Here is a 12004-nt window from a genome sequence, read left to right on the forward strand (position 1 = left end):
CTGTATAACCTCATGGATTTATGCTTCTTCAAAGGGCCTTTCCAACCATATTGCCTTCTCCCTGGAAAGCCTACGAAACTCCAACACATCCGGGAATGATCTAGAGACTTGCTGCTCAGAATATAAACTCCTATTAATTAAGTGATACAATCAGTAATCGAGTCTTGATTATATGTTAAGGCCCCATCCACCATAAGACTTGTAATACTGTTGTTTCTTCAATTAGAGTTGGCCATACGGTGAAAGAACTTTGTATTAGAGTCCCCTTCCCTCAAATGCATTCTAGACTTTTGTCTCCAACTAATTTCTTTCAATAGCGTAGTCTTTTCAATATCAGCGCGAAGTCGTTCCTCCTCTAATTTTTCCTTGCCCATTAAAGGGTATCTTTCTGCTTTAATATCCAAAGCATTTTACTCACTCCACAACTTCTGTTTCCTAGTTGTGACATTACCAAACTCCAATTCATTCCACTTTTTTAAATCCACCTTCAATGCTTTAAACTTCATGGCCAAAATATAACCAGGTGTCCCCTGAAAACAATGTCTTCCACCAAGATTTCAACTTTTCCACAAAACCCTCTGCCTTCAACCACATGTTTTCAAAACAGAAAGGTCTACACCCTAATTGTTGATTTCCTCCCTCGAAAAAAACAGGGAAATGATCAGATAAAACTCTAGGCAATCTTCTTTGAGAAAGATAAGGGAAGAAGTCATCCCAATGATGGGTAAAAAGAAACTGATCTAATCTAGAACCTAAGAAGAATTAGACCAAGTATAAAGGCCACCCTCCAAGGGGGTATCCAATAGCTCATGAGAAGTAATGAAGTCAGAGAACTTATGCATAGCCTGGGTGAAATTCTCAGCTTGTAATCTCTCTAAAGGAAAACGGACTACATTAAAATCTCTACCCAGAACCCATGGCAATGTCCAACTAAAAATGCCCGCCAATTCCTCCCACATTAGATGTCGCATACTGTCTATGTTTGGACCATAAACACTAGAAAGATCCCACTCAAGTTGATCACTTACATTTTTGAATCTATAGGACACTGAATACTGACCCACAACTTTTTCCAATTTTTCTACTACCCTACGATCCCACATAATCAAACTTCTTCCAATATATCCCCTGTTTCTGTTTCTTAGCTTCCTCTGCCCTCTCTTGTATCATATGTTCAACAGCCAGCAAAATATTTGTTGCTTGGACCTCTAAACCTTTAAGAGATGTCCCCAGAAATTCATCAAACCCGTGAAACCATTCAAAAGTATGTCCCTTAGTCATCTTAGCTTCTAAATTTTCTGACCCATTGAAAAAGCTATCTATGTCCCCCATTGGCTTAGAGAAGGCCAACGACTCAACATTCAAAGGCTCCAAATGCCCTTCGTCTGACTGGGTAGCCTCGTTAGTTCCAACATACTTTTCTGAGAAAGTATCCGAAACCCAGTCTTCCACGGTAACTTTGTCCCATACTTCCTGTCCTTTTACCAAATCTAAAATACTCACTGGCACCAACGACATCTGCTCTGTCTCATCAGAGTCAATGACAGAACCTGGTGAGAGAGGAATTTGGATCGATACTACAACCCTCCTCCCATCTCGCAACTCAAGGACCCACTTCTCCGAATTTCCTCATATTTTGATTGTGTCATCACTGTGCTTGAGTAGGATCCTTTGGAGTTCCTGTTGGATGACCTCATCATTCTTGGTGGGTTTCGAATGTGCCACCACAATTTCTTTTGAATTGTCGGGGAGTGTCGGCTCTGATTCAGTTGTATCAGATCATAGGTCCTCATTTTCGAGTTGGTCTTCAACTTGAAAAACCTCTGATACTGAGAATGAATGATCCAAGGTCACAGAAGTTGATGCCGCTAACTTAGTGCTACTGGTGTTAAGAACCATGATCTCCTCCACTAGTGAATAGTGGGTAAGGTTGGCACTGAGTGATCAGGCATGGATTGATTTGGAAAAGGTTTGAGAAGGGATGAAGAACCGGAGTATGGTAGAATCTAGGTTGTGTTTGTGGTTGCAGGGTGAGGAATGTTGGGAAAAAGAGCTGAATGTGTTTGTTGTTTGGGATGTATCTGGGTTGTGTTTGTGGTTTTGGATTTGATGTAAGGCTGAGAGGTGGGCGGATAAGGAGGAATTGTGAGTTGAGAGGAATTGGGCTTATTAGATGTGGGTTTAGTATATGAAGGTTGGGGTAGAGGCTTGTTTTGTGTTTGAGTGGTATTGGGCTTTGAAGAAGATATGGGCTTGGGGTTATTGGTAGATTTAGGCATCCAAATCAATTTTTTCTTCAAGTTGGACTTAGCCCGATGGCCATCTCCACCAACTTTGGCCCATAAAACCTTCCAAAGACCATCTGAAGCCAGCTCAATATTCATATGGACATCCAAAATAACTTTTGTTTGACTCTTTATTGTGTTGAAATTTGTACCTTGAATGGCTGGCATAAAATTTGCACCATAACTCTCAGTTTCCTTTCCAGTTGCATTTTCCTTCCCAGTAGTCGTTTCCTTACCAAATTCAGATTCCTTTCCAGTTGTCAAATCCTGTGAAGAACACAAAAATCACCTCCAGTTTTTGAATTTGTTAGACATATTGACGTTATGACCTTCCTTAATCTCCTTGGAATGTCCCACTACATTCTGATCAGGTTAATTCTGATGGGCTGTCTTCAAGGAATCCAGAGGAATGGTTTTCCTGAGTTGGAGACCAAAGCCCCTCCAACCACTTCCAGATTTACCTTCCGGCACAGTGATGGATACCCTCCTCCATCCATTTAACAATTCTGAAATCAGTAAGAAAGAACCATAGGCGTTGGAGCCCTGTTGTAGTATGAACTATGAAGGCTTTATCATTCTCTCGGATTGATCTAACAAAAGTTCCATCACTTTTTAATGATATTAATTCCTCAATGTTGAGTAACAAACGCTTGGCACATTTTTTTTCCTAGAAAAATCAAACATAAAGAGTCACGACCTCTTTCAAAATTCCGTAACAAGTAGTACGTCCCTCCCTCCCTGACGGAAATCTCAAAAGATTTTGCTGCGATGAAGAAAAAAACTGATCCACCCATTACAACAGAAAAGAGTAACACAGAAAAGAAGTTCTATGACTAATTTGAGGTAGCCGTGCCTCTCCTATGACACACACACACACACACACATAATTTGCTGCATATTTAATCATCTCATTTTTTTTAATAAATTATTTTTGTTACCTATCAAAAAAAAAAGTATTTAATCATCTCATTAAAATATAGGTTCTTAGCAAAGTGAAAGGGTAACCCACCTGAATAGAATGTCCTAGGAACAAGACTATCTAAATGGTCTCGACATGATATTGACCGTTAAAAGCCCTGTCCAAAGGGTGATTCCCCCCATTCAATTTCTTTTTCTGAAATGTTTGACTTGTACCTATAATACCGGCACTAAGAATAGGACTAGGACCAGTGGGTAAATGTCTGGCTTAGGCTTCTTCCTCTGATCAGCCTCTTGGCTTGCATCTTCTATTTGATGCAAAATATGCATTTTTGCAAGATTCTCATTTGAAACTGTAGCTACCTTTATTCCATATTTGTGATTTTTTAACAAATGTGCTATCACCCTAGAATAAGACTCCTTGAAAACATCTCTACGGTAATTACAACTAAAACTAAAAGAGTGTTTCCACCACCTCCACCACGACCAACTACTTTATTCAATATAGTAACAAATCTCCATAGAGGATACTTTTTTCTTCTTCATCTGACTGAGACTGATTATTGGCAAATTTATCAATCAATTTTTGGGTGCTCATTTTACCTACAAACTAGTATTATTCTTGTGCATTGCATGGTTTTGGCTATAAACTTTTAGAATAATTGTGTTAAGAAATAATAAATTAATAATCACTTAAGTCTAGATCATATAAATTGTATATAAAGTATTGTTCTTAAATGCCTCAAGCAATCACACAACATATTTAGATGAAAAAAATTCTTAAATTTAATAATTAAAGACTTAAGGAAACTTAACTAGAGGTTTTTCATTTGCCTAGAAAAAAAAAAAACAAAATTCTCTTCTAACTTATCAATTGTCATATGACATTTGTAGTTAAATCTTAATTTTGTTATGCAGTTGACTACATGGTTTTTTCTTTTTTTCAAACCTTTATTTAGAGTTATGTTTTGTTACACAAATGGCCTCTTTTATCTAAACTAGATCTCCTTTAAAATGAGTGTACATTCGTGAAAATTTACTATTAAAGAAGTCCTAAGGAAGAAAACGGATATAGATAATTATTAAAAAATTTATTAGTTCAAGCAAAGTTGTAGGATCATATTGAGGTTTGGATTCCTTTTCATGATGTAGATTTAATATTACTTGGTTATAGCAATCTTGTGAGGGAATATGTTATTGGTATTCATAACATGCTATGTTTAAGATTTTTTTTTTCATGAATATTATTTAAATGTCTTATGGTTGCTAAATATAGGTATGAGTATTGATATTTGTAAAAACCAAAACAAAAATTAATTACGGTGAAATTTTTTTTAAAAAAAAATTGTTACATGCTCATAATGTTAGACAAGCTCTTCCAAACTCATATAATATCACTAACAACAAAAATAAAATTATGAAATAGTAACATAAAATTTTTACTATTCAAGAATTTTAATTTAATCTAATAACACAAACACAACCTAGAAATAAAAAGATGAAACCCTTGTTGTAGGAGAGAATACAAAATTGGATAATTCTTAAATAATAATTAGATAAAGCATAAATATTTATAGAGGTTTATATAATGGTTTATATAATTTGCCTGCTCCCTGATGTTAATCAAATGCATGACGTCAGTCAATAAAGAATTTTAGAAATCCTAGACTCAAGGCTCTTTTAGACAAATGATGACATGAATTGGAGTAGCAACTAAGTAGATAGTTTGAAGGGATAAGATGAGTTATAGGATAAATTAACTTCTTATTCAACCAATAAATAAAAGACTTCTCAAAAAATTTGCTTTTCAACAATTAAAAAAAATTTCAAATGCTGCCACAACTAAAAACTTATAAAAACAATTACTTTTCAACCATAAAAAATATATATAGTAAACAGAATAGACCTTTTTATATATAGTAAACAGAATAGACCCGCACATAACGTGGGTTACATGCTAGTAATTCTTCAAAGATAAAGCATGGACAGAGAGAGAGAGAGGCTTTACGGCATGTTAAAAATAAGACGGGTTCTGTGAACTTATTGATAATTTATGAAGTGGTGGCTGCTCTATCAAATTGACTCCATGCCCTTGAACATGACTGCTTGAGACTTTTGTCTGGTTCAGTTCGGCTTGGGTACTTCACTTTATGAGTAACCATATGAATTATAATTTGATTTAATCATGGGGTATATGTTTCCACAATAATCCCAATAAGTAAGTGCATCTCTTTATATATTCAATGTAATGTTGAAGGGAGTATCTTGATTGCCTCTCTTGAGAATGATACAACAAAAGGTTGTTTACTTGATGATAAACGATTGTGTTCCAATTTTTTTTTGGGGGGAAACTATGTTCCCCATTTTTCACCATTTACTGAAAGGAGTCAATTGTTTTTCTAGTTTTCTGTGTATTTACTCTGCTTTTGAAATAATTTATTGTAGGTGTCATACCTTTTATGTAGATTACAATGTGTTCTAACTTTTGTTTATTTTTCTGTGGGAGTAGGATGATGATGCTAAAGTGAAGCGAGCATTCCAGACTCTCCTGACTTATGTTGGAAATGTTGTCAGGAATCCTGCTGAGGAAAAATTCAGAAAAATCAGACTCAGCAACCAATCTTTTCATGTAAGTAATACTTCATGAGTTCAATTGTACAGAGTTCACTCTAAGACCAATTAACCCCTAATTCATTTTTGGTTTTACACATTTCAGGTTGTTAATAGGAAGTTTCAAAATAAAACAAGTTTTGCCTGCTTTGACATGCTATTCCATTTTGTTGGTCCTCTATTCTATTTTGGGATGTCAAAAAATAGTCTTCTAAAAAAGTCAATGAACATGAAATCGATAACTTTCCTTATCTTTTTAGTTTATTTATGAAGTCAATATCTTTCTTTCACTAGTTATTAAATTAATGAGGGTAGTTTTGGAAACTTGAATCCTTTTGTTTATAATACAGTGCATCAAATGATGTTTCCTTAAAAAGTCGAATTTTCTAAACAGGATCAACAAAATGGGACCGACAGAATATTCTTTCGTAATGGGAAACATTTTACATTTTGCTTAAATTCCCCCAAAATAATCTGAAAATAGCCAGAAGGAAAAAGGTAGTTTTTCCCTTTAAAATGACTGAGTCATTTCTAAACATGAATGGTTGGACAGACTACCCCAATCACCTGGTTACCATATTCTTCTGTATTCCCAGTCAACACTTGATCTTTGATCTTCAAAATGGTTACGTGCCAATGCCATACCTGACAAACTGAACTATCTTCTTTATTTGTTTCTTTCTTTCTTTTTACCTATCAAAAAAAAAAAAATGTTTGTTTCTTTCTCTCCCTGCTATGTCGTCATCATAATTCACTGCATCTATGATTTAACAGGAAAGAGTTGGTGCATTGCAAGGGGGCATTGAGTTTCTAGAGCTGTGTGGGTTTGAGAAAATTGAAGGGGGGGAGTTCTTGCTTATCCCCAGGGACAAGGTTGACATGGCTGTGCTAAATTCAGCTGGGGCTGAGCTGGACTCTGCAATAAAAAATCCCTTTTTTGGAGTTCTTTGATTCGTATAGATTCATCATGTGGAAAATGGTTGTTATAAGTTAAATAAATATATTTTTTGTTGTGCTGTCTTCAGCTCAAGGTCTTGTTTTGCTTGATTTCTGAGAGATTATGGTCCCATGTTTCAATTTAAATTTGAATGAAATTATGAGCATCTTTACTGTTAATCAATTTAAGCCAGAACCAACCACCTCTCTCTCTCTATCTAGTGGTTTTTTCTTCTTTCAGCTGAATCTCTCTACCTAGAGTTGTGGATTTATCAGTTCGGCTCAAGAAGTTAAGTTTAGACCTTTTTCTTTCTTTTTCCTTGGAGTGCTTTTTTAGAATATAAACACCAAGGACTTGAACTTGGTCATGGTTGAACTTTTATTATTCTTGCAAGGGAGGGGATGCTCAGTCAAGAATTGAAACCTAAGTTACTCGAAAAGGAAAAAAGATATATATATATTTTTTTAAGTTGATGCCCTGATATCAATTCTCTTTACCTTTTTCTTTTGTCTCGAACGTTCAGTTAATTTGATTGGTGAAACTTTCTCTAATTCTGGTTACTAGAAATGTAACTCGTACCGTACGTCATACTAATGATATTACTTGAAAATTTTTGCTTATGACTTGTCAAGTGTGGCTGTGAAGTGTGAACTACAACCCTTATCATGCAAAAGATCTAAAATAACCTTTTCCTGTTATTTGTTTACCTCATGTAACCACTGACCACCACTGACCAATAAATTGCATTGGCCAAGGGGTAGGGTGTTTAACCAACCCACCTATCTGCCAAACTGTGTTAGTTTTTAGGAATTGGTGGGTTGCCAATTTTTTTTTTTTTTTTTTTTTTTTTTAAATAGAGGGTTGGGTTGGGTTGGGTGTAGGTTAGTAGATATTTTTTTTTTTTTTTTTTTTTTTTTTAAATAGAGGGTTGGGTTGGGTTGGGTGTAGGTTAGTAGATTCACAAATTCGCCTAATCAAACCCAACCCACTTATACGATTTTCTTACTTACCTCTTTGCCTCTCTCCCTAAATAAAAAAATAAACCACTAACTTATTTTCTCACTTCATTTTGATCTCAAATTATTTGTGTTGATTTGATGCACTGATCAAATAATTTGTGTTGGTTTGGTGCTATGCATAAGTTTGCTTAGTGCATCAAACCAACACAAATAAGCTTATGAATTTGTTGTTATTTGTGTTAATAAATGTTGGGAATGATTTGCGACAAGGGTCAAAATGGTAAAGCAATCCCAAAATTCCAAATGTATGATGAACAAAAGGCTAATGTCTATGGTGCTCTAACAAGAGAAATCAAAATGGCAATTACATAAAATGCAAAAAGTACACTTAGAACATCAGGTCCGAAATTTCAACCCACAGATAGTAGGAAAAGGAAAATAAGAGAGGTTGTGAGAGAGAGGGAATGTCCCTCTATACTAATATTTCCGCTTTCTAACTTCAAAATTGTGAGAATATTTGCTAACTGAATAAGTTTTTACTCTAAAGTTTCAATTTTACGGGTAAAACATGGTTAATTTTGTTTTGAGCTGAAAAAAGAGTTTTATACCAGCCTTTAGGTGTTCTTAATGACTAGTTTTTAGACTATCAAATGAGGCAATGGACCTCCAATGTGCTAAATTGATATTTGGCTCAGTATGCCTCTTGTTTGGATAAAAAGGTTGAGTTTCTTTCTACATAATTTTGGAAATGTAGTGGCGGACTCTAATTAGCTATTGTTTCCTTGTTATCATAGGCTCTTGGAAGCTGCATTTGGTGGTTGCAATAGGTTTGGCTAATTGGTTAGAGTTATTTGTGTTTTTTAGGTAGAAAAATGTAGAGTAGAAAACTTGGACCACAGACAGCAAGAACATAAGACCTCTTTTGGGGTAGAAATTTAGGGTACAAGACCTCCTTCGTGGGCCTGAGGTGTTGGCAACGTCTCTTGCCCACTTATTGGCACACATGGTCTAAACTCATGCAAAAGGTCCAAAACAAACTGACTCATATCTTCTAAACCACACTTTCTCAATTTTCTTAATATGTCACATGGGCTTGGGTTATGCTAAAAAGGATAAAATAACATAATACATGAATTAGACCCACAATGAGATCAGGCTCGGTTGAATCAGGCTTGCGGAAACTATGTCGTGAAAACAACCGTTAACAATAATCTTATAAATTTGATGTTCTAATACTCTTTTTTTTTTATTAAAAATAAAAATTGTCCAACCTAATCCACGAGAGTTGGGTTGTACTCCTATGATGAGTTGAGTTTTTTTTCAACCCAATCATGGTGAGTTGGATTGAAAAAACCCCTCAACTCAATTCATACACTACTTTGAAAAGAAATGAAGGAAAAATGTTTGTGTTTGGATGTAGGAAGAATATAAGCAGAATGTATGTATTTTTTATTCTTTTTCTTGTTTAGTTAGCAAAAGGGAGAGAACTTTTTTATATATATTCCTTTGAACTTTATAAATTTTATCGAATAAAAATATTTAAACGAACATTCTCTACAATACACATATTTATAGAATTTCATATATGAAATTAAATTATTAATAATAACTAAAAAGAATTTAGAGAAGTTCTGCATCTACAATATTTTCACAACAAATTATAGGTGATATATTATGGGTTCTAATTTGAATCTACCACGTAAATTACTATTTTACTCACCCATGGCAGCTAGTAACAACTTACCATTTAAGATTTATTTTGAAAATATTATGAAAATGTTGTGAACATAGCATTTCTCAAGAATTTATCTCAACAGTCATGACATGCATTATTCTTAACACTCCTTTTGGCTCCAACACCAGCAGCCTTTCCAAAACTCAAAATGCATTTAGAGTTCTACAATAGCTCTCTTGACCAAGAGAGCTACTATTCATTTTCCATATGAATTTAACACAATAAAATATTAAAACATCCTATTTTTTATTCAGTTTTTTTTTTCTCTCTCTCTCCCCCATACCTAGCTCTTGTTTCTCCATCTCTCTTCGTTTTCCTTACACCCATACCCAGCTCTTGTCTCTCCCTGAGCACACTCGAAAGAGTCAAAACCTAGCACTTTCTCTATTTAAACCCAAAAAAATTAGCTCCAATGCTCTCTCCTCTTCTTGTCTAACCACCATCCACTGCCGATCAAAGCCACCACAACCCAGTACTATCCGATTGAATCCAAATAGTACACATCAAGCCACCTTAGGATTTGGGTTTTTCTTTTCTTTTAAACAAAAGATTTTGGGTGTGTTGTTGAATGATAAAAATCCGATTTGGGTGTTGTTTATTTCAGGGTTGTTGGATGATAAAAATCTGGTTTGGATAATAAAATTAAGGTTTTAAGATTTGGGTGTTATTGATGTGGGTGTTATTGGATGATAAAATCTGGAATTAGGTGTTGTTGATAAAAATGCAGAAGACTTTTTGAGAAGAAGGAGAGTTCTTGGTTGATAAATGTATTTAGGAAAAATAATAATAATAAAAAGTGAAGAAATAATATTTAAATGATGATAGAGTAATGATAGAGAGTTTGTTAGAAAATGTGTTTGAAAAAGTAAGTAGGTATTAGACAGAAATCACATTCTTTTTGAGAAAAAAAGATAAGATATTATTATTGATAAAAACTAAAAAAAGTATACAATAAGACCCATGACAAAGTGAATACAAAGAGAAGATCTAGCTGTGTGGCAATACCTACAGGTATCCTATAATTCTAACACAACAAAACAAATGTGATGCAGGACAACCTAGGCTTTCCACCTAGATTTGTTCTACAATTGGCCTTAGGCTTCCCACCTAAGGTGTTTGGATTCACCAACAAATAAACATAATGCAATTTTTGCAAATAATTTGAATAATAATAATTATAGTCTAATGTGTATCGGTCTAGTTTTCTCTCCCCTGTAAGGGCTTTTCTCTCTTCTAGTACAAAGCTCTTTCTCTCTTCCAGTACAGAGATTTCTCCCTACAATTTCAACTGTTAGGGCTTTCCTGGGGCTCGGCCCCAATACACCCTATGGAACAATCAATCATTGATAGCTTACAAAATCTCAAGCTCACGAAAGAAGAAGATGCAGAATTGCAATCACATCGAGATGTAGAACGAACCTACTTGAAGAATGCTTGCTGAGCCTATTTGGGAAGCTTCTCTCAGATCGACACCAAAATCAACGAGCACTAAAGAACACGCTTAGAGCAGCTTGGAAAATGGGGTCGGATCTGCAAATAGTGGACGTGGGGACTAACATCCTCCAATTTAAATTTACCTTTGAATATCAGATGAAATGGGTTGAAAAGAATGGTTCTTGGAATTTTGAAAACAATCTACTCTTGTTATGCAGATTGTCGAAGGGTCTGTCAGATGAAAATATTGCTTTCACCCACTCTCCCTTTTGGGTTCAAAACTGGGGTCTTCCATTTGAACTTATGTTTGAAGAGGTGGATAGAGATTTGGGGAACAGCTTAGGACGTTATATAAAAGGAGATAAGCGGGCTGCTCAATTGGATCAAGCGAAGTATATGAGAATTAGAGTTGACCTCCCCATAGAAAAACCTTTCCGGAGAAAGGGAAAGATAGTTAACATGGAGGGAGAGACGTGTTGGGTTAGCTTTAAATACGAAAATCTTCCAAATTTGGGCTATATTTATGGCAGAATAGGCCACGATGATAAGCATTGCTCAGAAAATACGGAATGGCAGAACACAACGAGGCAATATGGGGACTGGATGAAGGCATACAGCTCCACTAAAGTGGGCCTTGACAAAGCAAGAGGAATGTCCAATAAGAGCCGTGAAACGGGAAGTGAGGAGCAAGATAGAGGAAATAGCCAAACCATGTCCAAACCCATTGCCAAGCCAAGGATGGAAAGTGGTGATCGGAGCTTAAGCCAGAAAGGTAATGGAGAATCAGGCAATCCGGATTCTATGGGTGGAGATGGCACGTTGGGAGACCCGCTCATACGGGAGACCCAAGGACAAAGAGGATGGGACGGATCAGTTCTGATGGCATAGGAGACATGGCGAACGTCAGAGGCACGTGATGATGTCAATTCAGCACCCCATGAGGCAGTTTCAAAAGATTGGAGCAGGAAGAAAACAATAGAAGATGCTTTATCCTTAATGGGCCAACCAACCCAGAAAGAGGTGGAGATGAAGGAAGTAACCAGTCCACAGAAGCCCATTAGAAACAGCCCATGAAAGGAAATAAATGCCAGAGTGGACACAGAACCTACACTGGGCCAATGTTTTG

At 35.7% G+C, this 12004-nt stretch overlaps 1 protein-coding gene across 1 annotated transcript in view; it reads left to right on the forward strand.

Annotated features, from left to right (window-relative positions):
* Positions 1 to 6929, forward strand: part of LOC112039097 (uncharacterized) — a 35521-nt gene extending 28592 nt beyond the window's left edge. The window contains exons 10-11 of the mRNA XM_065763499.1: positions 5713 to 5832; positions 6588 to 6929. Coding sequence (XP_065619571.1) covers positions 5713 to 5832; positions 6588 to 6764 — 297 coding nt within the window. The 3' untranslated portion in view covers positions 6765 to 6929. The remainder of the gene's footprint in view (positions 1 to 5712; positions 5833 to 6587) is intronic.
* Positions 6930 to 12004: the final 5075 nt, after the last annotated feature.

Source organism: Quercus suber, unplaced genomic scaffold (assembly GCF_002906115.3).
Source record: "Quercus suber isolate HL8 unplaced genomic scaffold, Cork oak 2.0 scaffold_510, whole genome shotgun sequence".
In the NCBI taxonomy this organism is placed as follows: Eukaryota; Viridiplantae; Streptophyta; class Magnoliopsida; order Fagales; family Fagaceae; genus Quercus; species Quercus suber.